This window comes from Diachasma alloeum, unplaced genomic scaffold (genome assembly GCF_001412515.2).
Source record: "Diachasma alloeum isolate Michigan unplaced genomic scaffold, Dall2.0 Dall_scaffold_00198, whole genome shotgun sequence".
NCBI classification, from domain to species: Eukaryota; Metazoa; Arthropoda; class Insecta; order Hymenoptera; family Braconidae; genus Diachasma; species Diachasma alloeum.
Genome location: NW_021680363.1, coordinates 392,413 through 419,829, shown reverse-complemented (window position 1 = coordinate 419,829; position 27,417 = coordinate 392,413). Strand labels below are relative to the sequence as shown.

The 27,417-nt window shown below is 35.8% G+C and overlaps 2 protein-coding genes across 3 annotated transcripts in view; one reads left to right on the top strand and one right to left on the bottom strand.

Moving 5' to 3' along the window:
- The window catches only part of LOC107035487 (glycogen-binding subunit 76A), a 31,121-nt gene extending 10,038 nt beyond the window's left edge, over positions 1–21,083 (bottom strand). The window contains exon 1 of one of the 2 annotated variants that reach the window (XM_015252911.1): positions 20,810–21,083. The gene's annotated coding sequence lies outside the window, so the exon portion shown is untranslated. Of the gene's footprint in view, positions 1–1,287; positions 1,305–20,809 lie in introns of those variants that run through there. The other variant, XM_015252910.1, reaches the window with a different exon arrangement.
- Positions 21,084–25,945: 4,862 nt separating this feature from the next.
- LOC107048875 (divergent protein kinase domain 1C) overlaps positions 25,946–27,417 on the top strand; it is a 7,769-nt gene continuing 6,297 nt past the window's right edge. The window contains exon 1 of the mRNA XM_015272314.2: positions 25,946–26,304. Within this exon, the coding sequence (XP_015127800.1) occupies positions 26,155–26,304 (150 nt within the window). The 5' untranslated portion in view covers positions 25,946–26,154. The remainder of the gene's footprint in view (positions 26,305–27,417) is intronic.

The window sequence follows — 27,417 nt, the reverse complement described above, 5'->3', positions numbered from 1 at the left end:
CATGTTGAAACTCCGTGGGTCGCCCCATGCAGTTGCTCCGCTGAACAGCGGAGCGCCACGAACTGACTGTATTTCTCTAAAAACTACTCGACTTTGAACAGAACTGAATAATAAATGATCACATTTAATCGAACTTGTCACGGAATTTCAATACTATTCATATTTTTTCATATTTAATTCCATATTTCATATTTTTTCAATGGACTGTCATACAATTTTTTTATTATACACTGAGGAGACAAAAGTTTTTTGAGAAGAACACCTTTATTTGCATCAGGAAATTCGCGGCTTCATAATTACCAAGCGCATAATATCTCGCACTAAGAAAAAAAAATCTTACGCCAAGAAATTTTATACTTGTCCAAACGATGAGGGCAATTGGTTCATATCAAGAAAACGAGTTCTCAAATCAATTCAAGTGGTTTATGCATTAAAATATTTTAAAATTGAGGCTAAAAAACTATTGAATGAATTAATTAAATTTTACTTGGTATGAGAAATCGCTTTCTTATCATCAAGAAATTGTCCTCGTTTTGAGGACAAGTACAAAGTTTCTTGACGAAAGTTGTTTATTCCTTAGTGCAAGATATTTTTCTCTTGAAAATTTTCAAGTCACGAGTTTCTTGATATGAGTAAAGACGTACATCTAAAAAAACTTTGTTTTTCTCAGTGTTCAGCATGACCAACGGAGTATTAAAAAACTTGAAAATTCCCTCACTTTCATGAATTGTGAATTTCTTGTGAACATTTATTTGTGAACATTTTTTCCAGAATTGGATTCCCTACAAAAATGATCTTCTGACATTCCGATGCCGCACATCTGTTGAAAACTACCCATGAATTTTAGTACCGTGCAGCGTATTACCTAATTGCAGTAAAAAATGCAGTAAAACCAGCGAAAATACCGGAATTTAAGGCCGAAAATTCCCAAAAACATTGAAGTTTGGACCGAAAAATTGTTATGTTTACTGAACTTATCGGCTATTTACTATTTCTGATAAAAATTCGGGGAAGAGATAATTTTCAGAAGATTTTCTCTCGATACTCTCATCTCCAAACTAAATCTTCATTCAACAAAAATATCAAAATGCCTTCATTCCAATTCACTTCATTTCTGAATTACCGATATCATCAGAGAATATCTCGACTGATTATGACAAAATCGCGCCAGGGTGACGAGTTTTATCGATCCTATCATGTAGAGTCAGGCGTTTTATTGATTCTCGCATCAATTGGCAATGAATATTTTCACGCTGAATAAGAGCCAATCACCAATCAAATCCACACCCTGTATCTATTTCAATGTTTTCATGTTTCACTCGCGATATTTATAAATACGAAAATAAAAAAATAGAGAAGATCGGGTGAGCAGATTCGCAAGTAACACAAGGTTATCCCGAAATGTATTTTAAAATAAACTGCACTAGTTATCGGTAACGCGCGCAGCCACAACTTGAGAAACACTAATACAACTGTTCCGTTGCGTTGAAATTGTCTCGAGAGAGTGAGTTCGACGATTCGAAAATGTACCGGGACAAGTGTCTACTACAACATCCCACTCTTGCTGCTGCCGGGAGTTATCGCATGGCAACCGGCTGAACACACGAGTGTACATACAACCAACATCAGTGCGTCTTACGATGAATGTATTATGCTGCACGGCTATGCACATATTTGGATTTTAAATTTCTCTTCCAGTGACTGAAGAAATTATAAATTATGCGAGAAAGATTCAGCATATTTATAATTCTTGGGAACTAGTTAATTAGCTGATGAATGAACGAATGATGTTCATTCATGTCCTAGACGATTTGACACAAATTTAGACATTCTAAAAAACTCAATGGAAAAACCTGCCACTTTTGCTTGGGAATTCAACTGGATTTCTACCGCAATTCTATTGATATCGCTTTGGGAATTCTATTAGTTTCTTTATTATTTCGCTGCAGTTTCACGCGATTTTCGATCAGTTATTCGATAGAAGGATAATTAATGGATTTGTATTTTCTCATAGGGCTTATTACGTCGGATTTTTTTCTATAGAAAATTTTGGGCATAAATTCTCTTCTTTTCCTGCTGTATTTTTATTATTTTTTATTACAACACGTCCCAAAAAATTTCACAGAAACCCCGAGCGAATTCGCTGGAAAATTCTATTGGATTTCTATTGAAAAATTCCACGTTTTATTCATAGAAAACATGCAGTTTTTTCTCTTCTCAATAAACAAATCAAACCAAAGAATTTGAAAAATTTGACACGAAGAATTTCTGCATGAAAAGTCTCAATAGAATAATTTATAAAGAAAAATCAAAAATCACATTTTATTAATTTTCTTTATAAAATATTTTCTATCGAACATGCCTAATTAAAAAACGCGCACTAGAGTTGCGGAGTTTTTCAATAGAATTGGCAAAAAACGGTTCAATGAAAATTTAATAAAATTTGGTCGTTCGGCATTAGAATTCTACTTAAACCTGTTGAAAGAAAGAAATCAATGGATTTGGATTTTCTTATCTCACTCATTCCCTTGTGTTTGTTTCTCCAGAAAGACGAACATAAACTTTCTAAATTTCTCCGTTGAATTTTTTTTGTTTTTCAATACAAAATCCAAGAAGAAAACTTCAGGATCGTGTCCGAAAATTTAACACTATATAATACAAATGAGAAAAACCAGAAAGGATTCTCGTAAAATTGTAATATAACTTCAAGAGAATTTGCCAGCGAGTGCTCAAGGTTTTCTGTTAAGGTTCTTCATGGATATACGTCGTACATAGAAACATATCAAATAAATATGGGATTATCATATGTCTGGAGGGTCATTGAACCTCTCAGACATCAAACGCACGAAACGTATCAGTTTCAAAAGAGTATAACACGTGTATAAGACGTGTGTTAGTGAGGGCCCTGAATAATGCTCTCGATGCTTAACTCCATAGGGATTTTAGGGAAATTTCTTTTCAATCTTTGTCAGTGTACATGCGACCCGCATTCAAGCTCAATCCTGCATCAGGTTACAAGACGGATTTTTAAGTCAGAACCCGATTTTCCATTTTGAATGATTTATGTCTCGGGTTTGGAGCGGACTGGTTTGAACCGTTAGAAGACGTTTTAAAAATAGAAGAGAATTTTAGGAAGTATATATATATATAATATAGAGACAGATATAGTTTTGCTAGAGAGATAGCAAAACTTTCGTCATTACCTTTTTTATAACCCTCAATTGGCTCAATAAGAAAGGTCATGACAAAAAATGTTCTATCTCTTTTAGATTCCAAGATATTCGAGAAAAACTGACCAATAGTCAAAATCGACTTAACCCAGTTTACCGCTGCGCTACTGAAATTTTTCGAGAGTGGGATAAACTGGACATCCGAAAAGGTTGGTCCCATTAAAATTTCAATCAAGAATATATTCAACAAACATTTTCCAACAGAATCGTGTCGGTATCTTTTTATAGTGAGAAATAAGAGTTGGAAGAGATATGAACAAATAAACTTCAACTCTTTTAAATATTGCATTGAAGTTTGAAATATAGAGTAACTTTAGATTTGTTTTACTATTGAACTAACTTTGAAATTATTTATTTTTTCAATCAACAATTGCACGCCTTACACACAACTGACCTTTTTTCCATTTGCGAAATTTGTGAGATGGCTACTTTTCTACTTAGAACAGAAATCACCATAAAAGAATGGGAGGAGGGGAGGAAAAATGAGCAAAGAATTTGGTTTTCCACCCCCCACGACAAAAGTCGAAAATGAGTTTTTTTTTTCAACTCGAAAATCACAGTCATGACTAGAGTGTCAGAAATTGAATAACATTGTTGAAACATAAAAAATTGAGGAAGAAATCGCAGGGTCCATTTTACCCCGTTTTTGCTTTACCTTAAACTCCTACGACGCAGTCTTATGACAATGTGTTCGTTTTAACAAACTTCAAATGAATTCGGAACAGTATATTTGATCCAATTCAACTCATTATTTAAATCTGGTGTCCATGTTGCGCTACCCTCCCCTATATATGATTCTATACCATAGCATAATTTTTTAAATATATCAATAAAAAATATTATGGAATAGGAAAATTAATATGTATATATTATATCATATTATATTATAGTAGTATATGGTTTCTTCTAAAGATAAATCTTGATTAATGCACAGATAACATTTTCATGGTAAAAAGTACCAAATTTTTCCATGAACCACGATACATTTTATTGGTGAACAAACAACCCGAGGGGCTACACTAAGAGAAAAATCGACATATTAATAATTAATATTAATAATATTATAGAATATTAATATCACAAAATCATTTCTTGAGAGAAAAACATCGGACACATATTTGATCAATTTATGTTAGGTTTCAGACAAGAAATCGGTGCTCTTCGGGCTAAGAATCAAGTTACTGATTGAAAAGGCGATGATTTTTTTCGAAATGAGATAATATTCCTTAAAAGACGAGAATAGTTTGGCAAAAGGAAAAGAAAATATCGCTTCCCTTCGAACTTGAAACGATTGAGCCTAAGCGACGGTTATATTTTTTTAATATCTGGAGGTTTTCCTCTGTACAAATTCTCTATTCATTCAATATGAAAGTCTCTGATTCATGATTCACTGAATTGAAGCTTTTAATATGTTTAGTTATTTTCTCGTCTTCCGACACGAAAAAATCGATTTCTTGTAGCAAGAAACTCTCACTTTATCATGAAGTGTTCATGTTCATGTCATGAACACTTCACCGAAATCTGACATTGTCTGCACTGATAGAACGGATTAGTTATTGTTAACGAATGGATTTGGTTGGAGACTAGGGTCTATTCGTTCTCAGCAAATGTTCATTCGTGAATAGTTAAAAAATGCACATTTGAGGAGCCTCGTTTGACTCGATTTTCACTTTTCAAGTGAACCATTCGTTAACTATTAACGAATATTCATTTGCTCATATTCAATTCTACCATACGTTAATAGTTAACGAATCTCCTTTAGAATAAAGGAATCAGTATCAGCGTGACACATTATCTGGAATTCTTATCTCAAGAAATTTATCCTCAAGAGATGAGATATTTGGCGCAAGGAATTAGTTATGTGATATTATGACGATATTTCTCTCAGTGTATTTACTCCCGAAAATACGGTGCCACTCTGGTATGAAATCATTCCCAAATCACTCCGAAATCACTCCGAAATCACGTGAAATCAGCGAAATCACGGAAATCAATGGCGCACTGGCGTAGCGTAGAAGAAATAACAAGTCTAGTCATCGACGTAAGAGCCCTTTGCAAAGCGAAAAAAAGTATTTTGTGAAAAAATTCAAGGAAAGCGATATCGGTTTTGGATTGGTATTTATTTCAGGAGGAAAAATATCCTACTTGTTTATTAGAGTATATACTGAACTTCGCTTATTCAGAGGGGAAAACGCTGCGAAGCAGGGAGGTTTCGAGCGAATATCCTCGTGCCAGTGGTAATAGCAAAAATATAGTTGTTCTTTGCCATTGGTATATTTTGGATAATAAAAGTCTGAATAGTTTAAAGTCGGAGTCAATGCGTTGTCACGCCTACATTAATATAAGACAGTATCAAAGAACAATTTCTACTCTTCTGATCACTGAGAGTGGAGACGTGAGGCTCCCTGGAAGAATTTTTTATGAAGTTAAAAAATATTTATAAATAAATAAATTAATGTTATAACAATCTGTGTCAAATCATTTAAGTAACTTTTGTTTTCTCTCTATATAATAAAAAAATAAGGGCAAAATTTAAGACAATTCAGGCGACGCCTAAAGGTGGGGGGGGGGTCAGGGGGTGCCCAAGGTCGGGGGGGTTAGAAGGGAGGAGGGTGTCCCAGGGTCAAACGCGGTTGGGGGGGAGCGAGCGAAGCGAGCGGGGGGGCGAAGCCCCCCGGGGTTGGCGAGCGAAGCGAACAGGGGGCGAAGCCCCCTAGTCTAATATAAAGTTCTCAAATTGATTGTTATTTGTGAATTGTTAGTGGAGACTGAGGTAAAACGGATCGCTTTTCATCGTCATTAGCTCAAGATCGGCGGAATCGAATGAAACGAATTCATTATTATTTGCCACTTATTATTACCAGTTTTGATTTTCATAATTTGACACAACCCGTTTTGCCCACCTCTATTATTTATTAATTTTATTCATCGTGATTTCAATGACTTCATTTTTTATGAAATCACTGATTTCAATGAAATCACCTCTCGCAATGAATTAATAAAATTACCTCTCGTGACGCTCGAAATCGACGAAATCATTTTTTCCGAAATCACTGAAATCACCCGTAATCAACTTAATTTCGAGATCATGGTGTCACTGAATTATGGAGTGAGTAGTCCTCCAAAAAAATCAATATCGATGAAAAACTGATTTACACGACAACAGCGCCCTTTTTGACGTTCTATTGTGAATTATAACTTCATCCACGTTAAAAATTACTAGCAGGTAATTAACTACCATACATTACTACGAGCATTCCCGGAAAGTTCAGTCATTTTTGAGATCTCTTAGTATATATTTATGAAGACTTTTCTCCGTGTATTACTAGTTGATGAAAACTCAAATGTTACAAAATATAATTTGGATGGTGTATTCATTTTCTGGATTGTTCTCACGCAATATAATAATAATAATAATAATAATAATAATAATAATAATAATAATAATAATAATACCCAGCAAACAGGTCGACAATTTGTCGACAAATTGCCGATGTCCTGTTAAATTTGAGATGGCACTGGTAAAAATTGTTCTCTGGGTAATAATAATTTGAACTAAAACAATAAAATATTTCAATAGATTAAATTGCAAAAAATATTGGAAATTACTACCCGAATACGAAAGAAAATGCAATAAATTGCTCACACATAATTCCTGAGTTGCATTTCTTTTTCACTGTTATCGATTTTTTCGCATACACTCAACGTCTGGAGTGGCAAACCCTGATGGAATGCCGTTAATCCGATTCGAGATATGTATCACGGAATGAATTTTTTCCTCAGCCTATAAAGTTAATCTGAAACCATCTGCGCTGCGACGCCCCAAAATGTCATCAGAATTTATTCCAACGCAATTGATACGGGCGACTGTAAACAAGATTCTTCATGGCTGCAGAACAGAACTCGACCTAGACCACATTAAGAAGAAACTTGTCAGAAAATAATTTTTGCTCCAGGCTTTCAAAGTTTTGGGTAGCAGCGAACATTCCTGTCTGTAAAGTTTAATTTTTTCAATTCAATTATTTATACATTCGTCAGGAGAGATGAGTATCCGAAAAAAATATAGTGAAATATGGCCTAAATAATTTACGATAATGAATTCAGTATAGTGAAGTGATAAAGGGTAATGAGTCGATTTAGCTGCGAATTAAGGGGAGACTACTATGAATTTTAAAAGTCGTGGGCTATTGGAATGCGATTTCTACATTCTACATACATTGAAGATCGATTATATATATTTAATAATGAATAATGAGCGCAAAAAAATCAATTGTTTATTGTTCGTTTGCCCCGCCGGCGCTTAAAATCCTATACTGTACTATAGAATCTATAGTATATGCTTTGGCTGAGTTCACACGATGGCCTTCGTCGCGCGCACTGTAACTTCCCTCAACGTTGCCATGTTCAGCCATCAAATGTATGCCATGTTATGCCATACATTTTCAATAATTAGAAATAATCCCTGTGGTGACGGCTAATGAAATTGTCGGGATATGTTCCTGAAATATATACGGTTCTATTCGTGAAGCGTTTGGATTTTTATTCCATTATCTATTATATTTTTGTAATTTTTGAAGAAGTGGTGCCATAAGACTCTCTGTTAATGACACATTTTTCATATTTTCTCCTCAACGATCTACGTGGTTCAGCGTTTTGGGACTTCGGGATGATATTTGTGATTACTCAAAGAATATATTCTCAAAATTTCAGCTCTGTAGTCCATTTCTTTCTACTCCCATATACTTACTGCGGAAGTTCCTTAATCCTAGTTGGTCACCAAATGAGAACTTGCGACTTGGTCACCTCCGCAGGGAATCGCCGCCGTGTTATTTAGGCCCGAGCGTTGCCAAATTCACTCTATACTGCCCGGGCGCGTTTAGCGAGGCTTCGGCAACGTCGCACAACGGGCAATTTCATTTAACATGGGAAAAAATTGCCCGTCTGTTAGAAATAATTTTTTTTCTTCAGGAATTGTGGATATAAATAATTTTAAAAAATATCATAATTTTCTAGACACTTGAATTAACGCATTCCAATTTTTTAGGATTTTTCCGCTCAGCCAGTCAATGGTAAGAAAAAAAAATCGACCTTCTGCGGTGTTTCCCTCCTATGATGACCAACTAGGGTTAATACGGCTAGGAATAACACGTAACATATTATCTCATTTTGCCCCATTGTGTGTGACTTCTGTATTTTTTATTTTATTATTTTTTTACTCATTCTTTAATCATTTCATAATTGAGTGCGTTCATATATATGTGTGTGCATAAGTGTTTCCTGCTTTTTTTCATCAAATCTTGATAAGTACATGTGACAAGGTGAAGGTCAGAGTCCTAGCCATATTCCACGAAATAATGATGTGAAAAATATATTGAACGAAGTACTTGAACATCCTTAAGGGTTAGCAATCGTCTCTACAACCCCCGGCGATATCCAAATTTTATCGCTGTCTCCACTTAAGGGTATTATAGCGGGGTCACGGGAACTTTGAAAAAAGCAAAGAATTGAATGAAAATGTCTCAACACATTATTCAATCCCTTTAAGAACCGAGTGCAAAATTTCAAGAAGCCCGTGTACACAATAACAATGAGAATTATTTTTAAAGTTGCTACTTATACACGCGATGAATGGGACATCAATAATTTTAGCGTTTTCCCTATGGTATCCCTCGAGGGATAACGTGGGAAAGATGCTGAACTTATCGATGCTTCAACCGCGTGTCTATAACAACTTTAGAATTTTATCCATTATTATGATTGTGTACATGAGGTTCTTGATATTTTGCAATCCGGGTTTTCTATAGGTTAAATAATATGTTGAAAAATTTTCATTCAATTCTTTGCTTTTGTGGACCCTTCCATAGTAATACCCTTAAGGGGTAACAAAAGGCTACCGTTTCCTCGAAATTTTCAAACAAATTCCCTGCTCAAAGTTATTAATATTTTTGAACCCAAAGCACATTGATCTTCATTATCGCTTCCTGGAGATTAATGTGCTCGAATTTGTAAAAATATCGATAACTTGCAGCAGGAAATTTGATGAAAAAATTGAAAAATCAGCGGCATTTTGTTACCCCTTAACCCAAGTTTGGTTCCCATTCGCGACCCGGTGACGTGGACACATCCACGGGATTCGCCGCCGTCTTATTCAGGCTCCAGAGTTGCCTAATTCAGTCTACGCTACCCGGGTGCAATTAGCGAGTTGCCGGCAACATCGTATAACGGACAATTTCAATTAACCTCTACGCCGAACCCCACCGAAAACGCACGTTTACCGTACTCCGCGGCCGGTCAGACTGCTACTCCGTCTGGATCGGTTTTCCCGTTTGTTTGAGCGAATGAATTAATACTTGTTCAATACTTTGTAACTGAACGTTCAAATGAGGGTTAAAACGGGGAAAAAAGGAAGAGTTGAACAGAAGGTATGAGTGTAATCTAAAAATCAACCGCTAAATTGGTGGGGGAGGAGCTACAAGAAAAAGAACCCGACGGGGATGCAACGTAGGAAATTCGAGAAATTCCGAGAACTTTCTCGAGATTAATAGAATTCTCCAGAAAATCATTGTTTTTCAGTGAGAAAATCTGCGGATGACTGTATCTTCGATACAGTCGTAATTTTACGTGGATACGTCTATGGTCTTCCCTTTCCTTCACTGAGCATCATAGTTTTTAATTGCATATATTTCTATAGGTATATTAGAAGATTTCGGAATTTCGCACCGTCTGGTCATGATAAAACGTTTTTTATAATCACGATACGATTGAATTGTTATATATAACCAAAATCTCTAAACAAACGTTCAACATATTTCATTCGCAACAAAATCATCACATACAAACACCCTTGCGAATTTTAATACGAATCCACAAATTTTATCTATTTGCAATAATAACCAACTGTCCGTATTTTGCCGACAAGCGCTAAGGATCCCTCAAAATTCTAATTTATTTTTTAAAAATCTAGAATTTGTTAGAAAATTCGAGAATGTTCTAGAATTCCGAGAGATGGCGCTACTATCGATAAGGAACCATAAGGACTTTTTCCCTGAATGCCTTCCATAATGAATACATAGACGTCTCCTCGTCAAAAAAATCGATTGACCTCCAGGCGACTCTTCCCACCTCTTTAGTTTCAGGGCTTGACATTCAAAGACTGCATGTTGCCATTTCTTTACCCGCAACGGGCATATTTTGCAAGAGAGACACCGTGACTATTCAAGTAAGAACGCTATAGTCCGCCATGCACTAATCTATCTTACCATGTAATCTCTGTATATTATATATAGAGATCAGTGCCTCCATGTCTCAAAACACTTCTTTTTTTCTAATTCTGGTCGCTTTATCCCCTCACTGTGGTGGGGGCAATCAAAACACCCTCTGGAGCAGTTTCCCGTGCGTGACGTCCCACGCGTAGTGGGGAACGACATTCCCCTCACTCAGTGATGCTCAGAGAGCTAGAGAGAGACGGCTGTCGTGATTGAATTTTCCAAATTTCTAGAACTTTCGAGACTACTTGCGAATTTTCTAAAACTGTTATTGCGCATGGTATCCGGTTTAAATGTTGCCGTAAAAAATATTACGCCATAATATTACGATAAATAATATTATGATCCAAATTGTTACGGGGTCTAATTATTATTGGTCGTTTTTATTATTGGAAGTAATATTACAACGTTTTTTACTGCCTTTTGATCATTCAATGAATATAATTTCCATTTGCAAATTATTGAATTTTGATAGTTGTGTTGAATTAAATTGTATCATTATTCATTATTATTTTTCTAATTATTACCACCATTGTTATTCATTACTATTTTCCGTTATTTATATCATTTTTTATCACCCGTGTCGAGCATTCCGATATAACTAACTTTTGTTGAAGAATCTTCGGTGTTGTGTGTGAATGTTTGAGGGAATTTTATTTTGTTTTGAGTTATTAATATAATCGTACCAACTCCTACACCTGTTGAATAATCGATGGTAACTGACCTGGGATCATATTTTTTGGTGTTGGGCTATTATTGTATCGATTTGATTTTCGGGGAATTCCTAATCGAGCGGATAAAGGTTTGTCCTTGATTCCATACCTTTGTGTACGGTAATATTACGGGTCAATAATTTCTTATCTCGTAGTAATTTGCTGCGTAATATTTTGTCCCGTAATATTTTTGCGTAATATTTTTTACCGTAATGTAATGGTTCCGTAATATTTAGACCTGTAACCATTGGGCATTTTGTCTTGTTTTTTCTTCTTAGGAATTTCCTTCGAATTCCAGTGCTATTTTTGAAAACTCTGTTTTTGTCGAAAAATCAGAGCATACGAAGCAATTTGCTGAAAAATTGGAGAAGATTCTCCGCGGTTCTCGAAAATTGGCACTTTTGCTACACCAATAAGTAACGTAAAAACTTCTGGAGAATTCTAGAACCTCCTAGAATTAGAGATTAGTTTAGAGGGAAATTCAGGAGAAGACTCAAAAGAAAATAGAAGAAACATACAAGCTTCATATGAATTCAGAACGCCGTGAATAACATTGCTGATGATGTCAGTAACCGACCTAGGTCACAATAGTTTCAATTTTTGAGGTCTTTGCCGCTACTTCTCAACGAAGCCCACGTTAACTCGGCCCTTGATGAAGCCTCGGCCCACCGAAAAATCTCGACTTTCTAATTTAAACCCAGACACGAGCCAGAATCATGGGCTCGGTACAGACCGCCGGGAGTAGAATGGTTTATTTTTATCTGAAACTATTTTCCCGGCAGGAGACTCCAGGCGTCCACTTTAAATTATGACGACCGGTTCCTCCAGCTCTTTCTTGTCATGCAAATTGTAAGCCACAGTGTTGGACCTGCTGGTATGGACACGACTTCTTCATAGAATCCACACTCGAGTTTCAGGTAATCCGTCTGGAGGCAATTTGAGCGCTTTCCAGGAAGTATTCTCCGTAATTAGCACGAAGGGGGGTCAATGAACGGTTAAATCACGAGAATCTATTTATGAAATTTCAATAAATCAGTTGGAAAATGTTACAATATTCAATTTATCATCTATTGAAATCATAAAACTAATGGGATAACTCACAGTTCAGTTTTTCCTAAATATGGAAAAATCTGAGAGAAATACACTGTTAAAAAATTTCTCCTGAAATTTCAAGTCAAAAATCTTGAAATTTTTAACAATCAGTCATTCACATGAAATTTTCATGTATTTTGTATTGAAAAATCAGTTGAATTCTGGAATATTGCAATAGAATTGCAATTTTCCGGTCCACATGATAATAAAAATTATCAAATATAATTCAATTTTCAATTTCCCTGAATTTTCAATCCACTGAAAATTCAGTTGGATGTGATGTTCAATTTTCGCAATGAATTCGAAAATTCTAGATGTTACTGAAATTTCAGGGGTAATCTAACCTGGAAAACCCAATTCCATGAACGATTTGTTCTTAAATTGAATTCAAATTCACAACATTGAGAATTCAAGTGCAACTATTGCTTAATTTTCACAAAATTTCTAACAGTGTAGCAAAATTTTTGTTATAGGGTCTTTTTTCTAGCGCTTCTGTTGCTCTACACTGAGAGAAAAATATAATTCTTCTGACTGTATTCCATCACCATCGAATTATAGTCAAAAAGTCCTCAACAGTTTTTCATGGGTTACGGTAACTATGGCCGGAGAAGTAATTACTACAATGGAATGTAGTCATTGCAACTATTTTATAGTTCTCCTCACGATAGATTTGTCGTGGTTACTTTTGATCACTCTATATAATTCTAAGAGAATTAGAATTTAGAGAGAAATAATTTCCGCTTCACCCAGCCGGGAATCGAACCCGGGTCTCCCAGATACGCGCCGGGCACTCTTACCGACTAAGCTACCGGGAACCACAGAAATTCACCACATAAATTCACAAAAATTTCAGAAAATATTGTCATTAAAAAATAAAAAATTCGATTAATTTTCGGATTAAATGATTTAAAAATCAATCAAATGCTTCATTTTTCAGTTAAATTATTCCGGAAAAATTCAGAAAAATCAGGGAAAAATTGAAAATTCATGTCATTTTGTTTCTGAATATTCACGTTCCATTAAAAAGTCAATCAAGTCGTGAAATTTCCATCTTACTACCAGTGAAAACTCATAAGTTTCCTTAAATTCTACCTAAAACTTGAAATTTGACTCGTTTTGAAATGTCACTCTGATGAGAATTACTATCATATTTTTCATGAAATTTCAAAAAAATTCTAACAGTGTATCGACATTCCTTTGCCCAATCATTAATTGAGGAGATAATTCACAAATTGATAGAATAAACCATGTCCATTCACTCTTCCTCCCCTTCCTCTTAATTACCAAGAATCTCTTCTTGAATGGAAAGAAAATTAAAAAAACTCATCAAATGTTAAACATAGAGTTCGAATTGGTGTTTCGCTCGTTATTAATATTGATGTTACAGATCTGCATGCAAAATAATTTTGCCGTGTTTGCATACAATAGAATTAATCCAAGTGTTCAGTTTTCGAGTTTGCTGATTATTTTGGAAACAAGCGATAAGGAGAAAACACCTTTGAGGACGTTTTTTTGAAGCTGAAGGGATTTTCTACAAAAGAGATCTTTCAACATTCCTCTGCCAAATCGCTCATTGAGGAGATAATTCGCAAATTAATGGGATGATTCATATACATTCACTTCTTTTCCCCTCCATCTTCGCTATCAGGAAACGCTTCTTCGATGAAAATAAAATTGATAAATCTCATCAATTTCTAATCACAACATTCGAGTTGTTGTTTTTCCAGTTATTGATATCGATGCTGCAGATTTGTATGGAAAATAATTTTGTCATATTTTCCAACCCACCTTACATTTTCTGATTCGTTCATTATCCTGTAAACAAGCAATAGAACGAAAACCCCTCTGAGGACATTTTTTGTGTCTGAAGAAATTCTGTACAAAGAAGCTATTTTTATATTTTTTCACCAGATCCCTCTTTAAGGAGATAATTTACAAATCAATGAGATGAGCTAAGTCCATTCACCCTTCCATCGTCATTATCAGGAAACTCTTCATTGATGAAAATAAAATTGATGAGACTTATGAATTTTTAATCAAAGACTTCAAGTCGATGTTTTTCCCATCATAAATGTTGATGTTGCAGATTTGAATGGAAAATAATTCTATCATGTTTGCGTACAAACGAAGCAATGCAACTTTTCTATTTTCTAATCTGCTGATTATCTCGGAACTGGGCCATCAACTTCTCCGGAGATTATTCGGAACTGAAGAAATTCTCTACAAAACAAATATTCCGATATTTTTCGCCATATCCCTCATTAAGGAGATAAGTCACAAATCAATTAGATTAGCTATATCCATTACTCCAGATATATTCTATTAATCAACCAATGACGATCGGTTCGAGATCTCGAGATTTTCGGTTTTTTAAGGTCACGAGACTAGACGAAACAGATATCGAGACAAATATTTGAAAAACAGAAAATACTGAAACTCAGACGTGATGGATTCTTCCAAGTTCGTGACGAGATTTATCTTGCCTGGACCGATTCAATGTCTTTCGAGATTACGACGATTCCTAAACTTTCGATGTTTTTTCAGACCGTGATGATCTTTCCAAAATAATTCTCATCTAGTCTCGGCAGCATCACTAGTGGTTAGGCGGTGTTGCGAGGCGAATTTCGAGAGAAAATTTCCGTAATTCCCGATAGCTTAGTTAAGAGAGTGCCCAACGCGTAACTGGGAGACCCGGGTTCGAATCCCAGCTGGGCGATGCGGGATTTTTTCTTTCTAAATTCTAATTCTCTTGGAATTTTTTTTCATTTCGATATTGCTTCACCAGATCCCTCATTAACCCTGTGCTTCGTCTCACGGTACCCCACTTGGTGCCGTTTTGTAGTAGTGTGCGTGCGCCAGCGTGCTTCTCTTATGGCACACTAATGCTCGGACGGACCCCCCACTCCTCTCATACCGAGACCATTTGAGACTTACGCGAAGCAATGGGTTAAAGAGATAATTCACAAATCAATGAGATGGACCATATATCGATACACATCTCCACTTCTCTATTGTCATTATCAGAGAACTGTTCATTGTTGAAAATAAAATTGATGCGACAGGAATTTCGAATCACAGAATTCATGTTGATGTTTTTCTCGTTATAGATGTTGATGTTACAGATTTGTATGGAAAATAATTCTGTCGTGTTCGCATAAAATCGCATCAATCCAACTTTTCCATTTTCTAATTTGCTGATTATTTCAGAACCGAGCCGTGAACTACTTGGTACATTTTTTTTTGGGGCTGAAGAAATTCTCCACTAAAAAGACATTTGGATATTTTTTCACCAGATCCTTAATTAAGGAGATAATTCACAAATTAATGAGATGAGCCATATCCGTTCACCCCTCCACCTCTCTGTTTTCATTATCAGGAAATTCTTCATTGCTGAAAATAAAATTGATGTGACTTATGAATTTCGAATCACAAAGTTCAAGTTGATGTTTTTCCCGTTATAGATGTTTATGTTACAGATTCGTATGCATAATAATTCAGTCATGTCTGCATAAAATCGACTTAATCCAACTTTTCCATTTTCACATTTGCTGATCGTCTCGTCAGAAATGGGCCATGAACTTGTAGGGACATTTTTCGTAGTTGCAACAATTCTGTACACTGTTAGAAATTTTTGGAAATTTCATGAAAAACATGATAGCGATTCTCATGAGAGTGACATTGAATCGGCTTTAGGATAAAAATTCTAATGAAATTCCAAGTCTTAGGTAGAATTCAAGGAAATTCATGAGTTTTCAGAGGGAGTGAGGTGGAAATTTCGCAACTCGATTGAATTTTCAATGAAATATAAATATTCAGAAAAAAAATCATATGAACTTTCAATTTTTCCCTGAACTTTCCTGGGTTTTCTGACTTTTCACGGAATAATTTAACTGAAAAATCAAGTATTTTGTTGATTTTCAAATCATTCGAACAGAAAGTCAATGGAACATTTGATCTTTCAATGACAATGTGTTCTGAAATTTTAGCGGATATTACACACAATAAAAATTTCCAGGATTTGGCACGAAAAATTCAGACGAAAATTTTCAACAGTGTATAATAGTATATTGTGCGTCGAGGGCGGAAAGTTAAAGCTTTCCGCTCGAGGTGTACATACGATTTTTTAACACGCCTGCACTGAGAGAAAAATATGATTCTTCTGACTATATTCCATCACCATCAAATTATAGTCAAAAACTCCTCAACAATTTTTCATGGGTTACGATAACTATGGCCGGAGAAGTAATTACTACAATGGAATGCAGTCATTGCAACTATGTTATAGTTCTACTCACGATAGATTTGTCGTGGTTACTTTTGAACTTTGGTTAGTTTAACTGCATTTTAATTTGCAAAAATTACGCTTGTGAAGTTACTATAATGTTATGTGCCGCATACAAAAAAAATCGTATCGTTCACCAAAACTGCCTCAACTATTTTCTTATTGTAAATCGAACTTCAGATTTTTCTCTCAGTGTGCGAAAGAAGCGGGAGGAAAGTGTGAACTTTCCGTGCAGGGGTGTGAAAAAAAAAATTCGGCACTTTTTTACCAGATCCCTCGTTAACCCGTTGAACAGCGTAAATCACAAAATGTATCTGTGTGACAAGAGTGGGGATGTCCTCAATGTATTAGAGCGCCATAAGAAAGGCCCGGCTGCGCATGCACACTACCTCAAAATGGTGAAGAGTGGGGTACATGTGAGGCTGTTCAATGTATGAAGGAGATAATTCACAAATGAGATGAGCTATGTGCATTTACCCCTCCTGCCCCCCATCAACATTATTCGAAAACACTTCTTGAATAAAAATACAATTGATATAAAATAAAAATAAAAAAAATAAAAATAAAATAAATTGATAAAACTTTGAAAAATTTTAAACATAAAGATCAAGTTGGTGTTTTTTCAAGTGTTGACGTTGATATTACAGACACTGTATGAAAAATAATTTTGTCACGTTTGCTTATAATGCGATCCTGGCAATGCTACGACCTCTCATTGCGATTCAAAAATAGATAAGGCGAAAAAACCAAGACGAAGATTCAAGAGGAGGAGACAGAGACGGGTCAAGAGAGAGTGTATCGTTGATACGTGGCGCGAGGGGTTGAGCCCACGCGTTACCACGAGGTGTGTGCGAATCTCGACCTGACTTCTACGCCCGATACGAATGGCAAAGAGAAGAACAGATAAATGAGAAACAGGATGGATGCTTGCCAGGGACCCGCTGTGTAATAAGATTTAAAATAGACTTCGTCTGACGCCAGTAAAAATGTTATTCAACTTTTATCATCTCTTCGATACTGCAGTTTATTTACTTCGAAGGTTTGAATGGAAATGTGCTAAATTGTCCTGATATCCAAGGGATTTGTGAATTCTTGGCTCTTGGGACGTCATGCAGGCTATGCGGCTGCGTCAGAACAATGAATGCAGTTAGTAATTGAAAAATATAGAAGAGTGTTTTCGTTTCAGCGCTCGGTGAAGCAGTTGCGCATTGTCGTAAGGACATTTTTACCTTTTTTTTGTGATACCTGTCTCCAAAGTGCACTTTTCGAAACGGTTTAGTGTGCGTAAAGCGGTTGTTTTTCGTACGGCGTGCGTAAACTTCATTAGCGTGCGCAAAAGTCAACTTCACGCACTTGTGCACAAAAACAACCACATTACCTCGATTACCGTTCCGAAACGTGAACTCCACTGAGAAAAAAAATTACTTCTGCCAAGTAAATTTACTTTTCAAGAATTGAAGAAATTAATATAGTCCTGTAATAAAAAGATATATGATAGTATATATGTATATAATACATAATACATCCCTAAAAATAAAAAAGGACGCAAAAAGTAAAAGCGAAACGAAGAAGAAGATTATGACGATCCCGAATAAATTATTCAACAATTGAATTCTCATTGTGAAAAACTTTGTTGAAACCATTCATTTTTTCTGCATTATTATTAAGATAAAAATTAATGAAAGTGAGAAATGATAAGGTTTTTCTATTCTGGCAACCATGGAAAATAATACGTGCGTGAAGCGTGCGTCCTGTTCTAATGGAGCAAAATTCTTCCAAAATTAATCATACGCATGAGACAACACACATAAACACGTATAGACACGGGGAGTCATTGGATTGATTCGTAATGTTTCACAGCCGCTTCATCCCACCTTTAACAATCGTACCCCGGCTCTCATTTTCAATCATGATTTTAGGAATGAGGGAATTTTTATCACAATTTTTTGTTAATTTTATATTGATTATTCCTGCGACAGTTTCACTATTTGTCTAGAAATTTGTTTATTCGCTCTGAATTTATTAATTATAAATAAGGGATAATGCCCCTAGTCTCTTCGCAATATCATAATGATTGCCATGTGGCAATCACAGGATATACGACAGCTGCACAGAATATTTGTAAGACAAATATATTATCGTTGTGCAAATAGAAATTGGAAGAAATTAAGGTCAAAATACAATTGGAGGTATTAATTTCATGCAATCTAACTAGCGCGTGTGAATAGGTCATCTCCCTAGCTTTGGAGGAACATAACAAAATACTTTTTTCTATGGAATTGAATTTCCAACAGAAAAAGCATTCTGATAGTCTCTTTTCAGATTGACCACAGTCTAGATTTTATAATTCATGAACGAGGAAAGATTTCACTTCGAAATTCAATTCATAGTTCACTTTGGTAATTCTACAATTATTTCGGAAAAAGAGTGATTTTAGAAAAAATATCAAGGACTTTTTTACTATAAAATCAAATTCCCAACCAAAATTGCCTCTCAACATTGCCGTGTATAATTAACAAAAACCGAAATCATTTCCTATTTTATCCACGAAGAAAATTCCACTCCAGAATAAGAACCGACTTTGTCACAGATGTTTATCCATTTTCCGAAAATCAAATTTTGCATATTCAAAGAAAATTCACTAATACTTTGGACTGATGGGGAATAAATAAAAGTCACATTTCTAATGAAAAAGAAGAGTGAGTTACAGTGGTTCTGACGAAATGAAATGAGTACATTTTTGCGTAGACCGGAAAATTTCAAGGAAAATACTCGGTCCAAGAGCCAAGGAAAAATCAGTGGTAAAACCCGAATTGAAAAATAACGATTGCGTAGATTTGATCCTAAACAAAATTCAGTAAAAGTTTCAAATTGATCAGGAATCTTGTTCCTGAGAAATTCGTAAAATATCTTAATATGTACTCTTGTGCAAAATGTCGAAAAAAAATTCTACCAGTGTAAAAAATAGTGACAAAAATTTGGAACTGTGCCGACAAAACGGAAAAATAATATAATTGTTTCTCGTAAAAAGTTGCAATTATTAGGTGACTTGGCTCTTTCGAATTGAAGCTTTTCGAAAAAAATATCAGAGAAGTTATCAGATCCCTCTGGTGATCCAACTTTTTCGAACAAACTATCTAAAAAATTTCAATTGTCTAGAGTTAAATTGGACTATAATATGGAAACAGCCTTAAGCCCCCTTAACCTCATGCTCACGCTTACACTAGCTGAACACAGTTTATTTGTCTCTGAATAATCAACTCGAGTTGGCGCCTCAAAATTTTTATCTACACGCCGAAGATAACTCTGTCTATAAATTGAAAAAAACGATTAAAATTCTTTTTAGTGCTCGTGCTGTCGAATAAACATTCTCAATTATGCAACTATTCTGACCATTATCTATTCGAGAGGGAAATGGCAGAAGACCTTTTTCGTCGAAATTTCCAATCAACGCTGTCTTGCAAGATTTTCCCCAAAAATCACTGATCATCAAGATAACTCGACATTAAATAAAACCTGAATGATCGTGCTTTCAAGTCTGTTAAATTTCACGACTTCACCCCCGCTTCCTCATTTTTTAATTACATTCAATGGAAAATTTCCCATCATTCCAATATCATATTCGATAAAGAATAAATCGAAGCAAGAGAGAAAGTTCCTCAATCCGGTTTCAAATAAAAAAAATCGCAGCAACATATAGAGTACGGAATATTCCGTATGAAGAGAAGAGATTATCACCGAGAGAACGATGTGAAGGAGTGTATCGAGAAAACACCCGGAGAATGCGTGATTGATATACATAATATACCGTCGGTCTAATAAAAGCATCTAAACATATATATAACCAAATGAGTAATGCCGATTGTCTCAAGAGTTCGCATCCATCAAATTATCTGTTTTTATACTATCTTCATCATTTCAAACGTCACAAAAATAAATTGATGCCCTCTACTCCTACAGAATGCGCACTAAACTCCTTTACCTCTTAATTAAACCCACAATTAACGTACCGTCGTTACGAACTAGACGAAAACAAAAAAAAGACAATCTCATTCACGGGCTGAATCACCGTCGAAGCAATCATCGCAATATTTCACCCGCCGATTTTTTTTTCACTCGAAATTGTGACCTTGACATTTGTCCCCTGACATATAACTTCATAAAATTAAATTAATCAATCAAGAGTATCAAATGACATTGTAAAGTTCCATGAAAAATAAGACATACTCAGTTTTAACGCAGGTCGAGAGCTCGAAAATTTTCAAATTTGAAAATTCTCCTTCGCAGTTGCACCTTCGATGCGGTGACACTTTGAAAATGCACTCTTTCCTCCGTAATGTCAATGTAATTTTAATGGGCACTAATTATGAAATTTAATTGGATTAATTAGCCGGCACTGAAACAACACGTGAAACCCACGAAATTGTCAAACCCCGATCACAACGACTAATAAAAAACGAGTGGTGTCGCCGTCGAATGGTCGTTTCGTCGTACGTAAGACACAATTCGACAAGGGCGTACAAGGTCGCAGCTGCGCGCCACGCAGCATTTTCAGGTACGGGTAGCCACGAAATTACGTTTGCATATGCGTGTGTCGCGCATAGATTTAGAATTTTTCGTACCGGCAATTTGTAAAAAGTAAAAAAAAATCAGCGATGGAGGAGAGCGCGGTTGCTTCAACAGCTTCGGGAGAGAGACTGCACGCGTATTTCCTCGAGAACCAGAAGACCCTGAACTCGAATAAACCGGCACCGAAGTGCAAGATAAAATGAAAACAAAAATGCTGAATGCAGACACGTGGGGAGAGCCGATTTTTGCCGGCTGGGTGGAAGATTGAAGCGAGTGGGACAAAATGGAGGCCCCCAATCGGTGATTTCTCAGGAATAAATGATACGATTTTAATGTAATTGGTCTGGTTCTATAGGTTGGCGGGAGTTCTTCGAAGTGCAGTAAGATCAATGAATTTTACTCTGCCGATATCGTGTTAATAGTTAGTAAAGAAGGCAGGACTTCAGATAAAAGTCCTTTAAACTTCAAGATCACCGGAGCAAACGATAAGATTTCCATGAATTTTAACCCTAGTCTGGCCACCATATGAGACCTTGCGATTGGTCTCTTCCGCGAGACTCGTCAGCGTATTATTTAGGTCCCAGCGTTGCCGAATTTATCCTACACCGCCCGGGTGCGTTCACCGAGTTTCCGGCAACGTCGCGTGATGGGGCAATTGCTTCTAACATGGAAAAAGAAAATTCGTCTGTCGGAAATAATTTTCTTTAGGAATTTTGGGAATTACGTTGTATTAAAAACCACTGTAATTTTTTAAACACTTTAATTGACAAAGTTAATTTCTCTTTAATTTTTTCAGTTAACCAGTCAATCGCAATTGATGAAAAACGAGATGCTGCGGCGTTCCCCTCATATGATGACCACTCTAGAGTTAGTGCACTGAGAGAAATTTCAATAGTAATTTTAACTACAAGGGAATTGTCAAAAAAATAATAGTTACGGTAACAATAAACATTGTCGATTCGACTATTACATTAACCCTAGTCTGGTCACCCTACGCGACCCAACGACTTGGTCACGTCCGCGGGGAAGTGCCGCCGTGTTATTTAGGCCCGAACGTTGCCAAATTCACTCTACACTGCCCGGACGCGTTTAGCGAGTTTCCGGCAACGTCGCGTAACAGGCACTTTCATTCAACATGGGAAAAAATAATTCCTCTGTGAGAAAAAAATTGTTTTCTTCAGGAATTTCGAGAATTATGTTGTTCTGAAACTATTGTAAAAAATAAATATCCGCCCCTGAAATCAGTAGTAACAGACTAAAAGAATAAAAGGACGGACCAAAAAAGCGCTCGAATCTGAAAGTGGAGGGGAACTTTCCACTTCAAAAAGCATCTTCTTCAATACCCTCGAAGGAAAAGGATCGGTCGTGGGACACCGTGTATACAGGTTTAGAAAGATTCAGTCGTAGTCTCAGCCCTCGGGCTCTTACTGACAATTATCTTGGACATTGTATTCTATTCAGATAACAGAGGGATTATTTACAATGAAGATAAATAATAGAATAGGGAAAAGCGAATAATGAAAAACCCTAAAAATCGAAGGCGAGGGTGGTAAGCGCGTGGGTAAGGGATTTTTATTTTACCTCCTGTGGTTAGAACCGCATTTTTCGCGTCGACATATGTGCAAAATCAGATTTCCCTCCCGCGAAGTGGGACGAAATGTAATTTTAGACAAAAAGTCATTGGACAAATGGTTTTTGTACCCTACCCATTAAAGAGTGAAGCAACACGAAGGCCTTTAAATCGGTAATATCTCGTGAGAGGATGATACGATTTTGATGAATTTGGCCTCGCATTAAACGTTAAAGGAAGATCTTCGAAGTGACGGAAGATTAATGAGTTCTACTCTGCCGATATCATGTGATTAGGTAATAAAGAAAACAGGCATCAAAATAGAATAATATAATTTCCGAAAATTTAGTCTCATTTGAAGTTTTAAACAATTATTTTTGAAGTAATGTAGGAATTGTCCACTCTGCCGATTCCCAGTTTTTAACATTCGAAACCGGTTCATGTGCTTATCGAAACTGAATTATTTTAAATTGTCAATATTTCTTGACGAAATGATAAAATACTAATGGAGGTGAACTCGATTTCATTTTGACACTTGAAAAAACCTTGAAAATGATGTAAAAAAATAATTGAATTTTACTCTTCTGATCTCGAGGTTATTAACGATCGAAACCGGTCCATTCAGTGCTAAAAATGGAACTTTTAAAATTCAATATCTCTGATTAAAAATAGGATTTCAATGGAGTTAGTCTCATTTCGAAGCTCTAAAACAGATGTTGAGCTCGGTTGTTGGTATCGGTTGAAAAAATTTGATGTTTTTTCAACCGATAAATAAAGTTATCTTCTTCGTATTGATAAACATTTTAATCCGGCAACCCAAATTGCTTATTCAGAAATGGAGTTGAAAGTTTTCAATATTTAATGCATTATTTTTAGCTGGGTACCCGAGGTTTTTCCTTGCATTGGATTCAGTATATCTGTTCACATTGCCCTTCATTTTTGTATTTATTTGTGGAGTCTTCTAGTAGATGGATTGTCACTCTGAAAATAAACCTCATAAGATCCCGGGTATAAGAAGGAATTTATTTATTTTATTAGTTCCACATGTTCCTCCATCAGTCTAAGAAATAACAAAAATTTGATTTTCAAAAAATGGATGAACATCCTTCAAAATTGCATAAAAGTTCAAATTTCACTCTGCCGATCGCGAATTATCACTTACTAAAATCGGTTCGTGTAATGCTTAAGATGCAATCTTTCGAATTATCAACATTTACTGAATACTAATTTGATTTTGGTCAAATCTTTTCTGTTTCAATGTCGAAAGAATCCTCAAAAAATGGCGTAAGAATAGTTAAATTTCACTCCACCGATCTTGCTATCCCCTACGAAAATCATGTCATATCGTTTCGATTTCAAAGTTGAAACGAACAGGAGACAGCGAGCATATGACAGCGCGCCATATGACAGTGAGCGTGTCACTGAGTGATGTCATTTTTTCATGATCATCAGTCATCAGATTATGACTTCCGAATGATCTGAAATATTACAAAAGTGTATCGCTTTACAACAGTAACTAGCAGCAAAATCCACCTTCAATACGAACCGTTGTTATCATGAGAGAAAGATTCTGTCCAAATTTCAAGTTGATATTCGATTTCTGCAAAAGTTCTAGTGCTAACAAGGATTTTAATGAAAAAACAGAAAAATGGGAATATCTCGAAAACTTTAATGGACGAGTATGCATGTTTGATTGATCTAAATAGAAATCTAAACATCGAGACAATATTTTGAAAAAGTGTATGTAAAAGATTTTCAGTAAAAGTCGAATATCTCCGAAACTACTGACGCGATTGAGCTCATCTTCAATACGAACCGTTGTTATCATGAGAGAAAATTTCTGTCCAAATTTTAAATTGATATCTCGATTTTTGCACAAGCTAGCGTGATTATTACAAAGATCTTCATGAAAACACAGAAAAACGGCAATATTACGAAAACTTTGTATGAACGGGTATAGGGGAGGTAGGGGCAAAGCGGACCCCCGGGGCAAAGCGGACCCCTTCGAAAAAAAAAGTGTGGGGTAAAGTGGACCCTCACATAAATTATTGAATCGAGTCGCCAGAATTATTCTAATACGTTTTATAAAGTGAAATTTACTACCTTGACTAAAAAAATATGCAATGAGGGCAAGTATAAATTTGTGTGAGCTCCTGCGGATCTAATTGTGAACAAAAAATGTGAGTTTTTGATCGACAGCGTTTACATTCTATCCAATCGGTAGAACAACATGACAATGACTCCTGACAAACGGAAAATTAAAATAATTTTTAAAAAACAGAGGGTCCACTTTGCCCCAACATTAATTTTTTTTTAAATTTAATGACAGATCTTAATTGCAATTCTAATGAGATTATGATCTCCACGTGAAGTGCATTGACTCATTAGAATTTAAAAAACTAAACGATTCGCTTAGAGGGTCCGCTTTGCCCCTACCTCCCCTATATGTTTTGATTGATTTAGATAGAAGACATCGAAATGAATATTTTGAAAAAAAAAAACATCGAAATCGGTCGACTAGTTTTGAAGATATTTGCGGAAAACGATTAAAAAACGAATCATTTGAAATTCGGATGTGGCACCCGCATTTTTCAAGGAATCCCTCGGAAAAATAGCGTAAGATCTTTAACCCTAGTCTGGTCACCAAACGCGTCCCTGCGACTTTGGTAACTGATTAGCCCCCGTGTTATTTAGGCTCTAGGGTTGCCGAATTCACTCTACACTGCCCTAGCGCGTTTAGCGAGTTTCCGGCAACGTCGCGTCATGAGCAATTTTATTCAACAAGGGAAAAAATAATTCATCTGTTCGAAATAATTTGTTCTCTTCAGGAATTATGGGAAAATATTTGAACAACATTTTAAAATATACTATAATTTTTTGCCCACTTCAATTGACGAAGTCAATTTTTTTTTATTATTTTATTTTTATTTTTTAGATTATCGATCAAAACCGGTAAGTTTCCCCCCACTCGCCCCAACATGTGACACACCGCCCGGCGGTCGATTCTGCAACTCATGCTGTCGATCGGTAGAACAGGAGATGAATGTATCGACAGTGCAAACGGCGGGAGAAATTAAAATTTCAGTTTTCCCGTAATTTATGAAGGCCTTTTGATTTGATTGAAAAATGTGTCGTTTTAATTTTCTCGAGTTTCTTACCTTGAAATCAGGAATTGAGGGATGTCGAGGGCCCCTGGATGACGCAATTCGCCACTGGTTTGTGGATCGCGTGCTGCCGCAGTGGATGCAGCCGCATTGCCCCTTATAGATTCACCTTAGTCACAATGTGTAATTTGTCCTTTCCATTAACTCGTGAAAAATATGTTAAACTCGATGTCACATTTGATATTACATATCTGCATCGGTGCAGATGAGTAATATCAATGTTGAGTTCAAGTATTTGAGTTGATTAAAGTTGGATCGAAGAGTTCGGGATGAACGTGCGACGAATACCCGGCTTCCTCTATCACCACAAGATCCATGCCAGTTGTATTCTAATTGTTCTCATTCTACTTGTTTGTCTTCTCCATCACTGGGGTATTATTTGCACGAATTTGGAGGCCCGGAGACACGTATCCAGTGTGGTAAGAGATTCTGTCGATTTATAGATTTTTTTTCAGCAATTACATTTCACGGGTAAACACTGACGTTGGGAATAACGGATGTAGGGCACTGGGAACAGCTGACCGCGCAACTCTGCGTCAATGTCCTTTTACCTTGCCCTCTCCCCTCCACCTCCATGATGCACAGATTTTTTGGGGGTTTTTTAGGGGGACGTGGCGGGACATTTAACGCGTTCATGGGGTTCAATGCATTTTAACTGTCGCCTAGGATTTTTTTTTCAATTTCAAATGGGAGATGTTTTGGGACGGTAATTTAGTAACGGAGTAGTGAAAGGGGATGAATCATCTGAAATTTAGGGACATTTTTTTCATGAATGGTACTTTAGTCAGGAATGGCCATCAATCTTCCGATTCTTCAATATTAAAGGAATTTCCGACTTACATTGATCAAGGTTTAAATATAGAAGAAGAGAGTGGGGCAAAATGAAATAGTAAAAAAAACAACTGTTTGACGCGTTCAAGCAAAAAAAATTTTTTTGTTCAACATATTTTTGTTAACTTTGTTTTATTTTTGGGAGTACTGATGGGAATAATAATTTTCTATTCAGTAGAATGGAAAATTATTGAGAAGGTTTGATGGGCGAACATTTTTTCAATGGATTATTTGATTGAAATTTAGCATAACATTTTCCTTTGCTTTTGGATTTTGCTGTTTCATTTTCTTTTCAATTAATCCATTGACAAAATCTTCGCCCGCCAAAACTTCTCAATAATTTTCCATTCTACTGAATGGAAAATTATTATTCTCATCAGTATAAAATAGTAAAAAATTGTAAAATAATTGATAACCTCAATTTACAATTGAATATGAATTAAATATTCAAAAAGATGGAACTATAAATTTTCTGTTAAGTTGATAATACTAAATTTCTTATAAAGGATTTCCGATTATCCAATTGTATTTTTTTAATTAATTAGTCTTTTGATTTATCTAATCTTTTACTTATTTTTTTATTTATCTAATCTTTTATTAGTATTTTTATTTTCATTAATTATCCATTGTATTTGGGTTCCGTATAGGCGGATGGACGGCTCAGAATTGCGTTTTTCCACTTCCTACACCCTATACAAGAT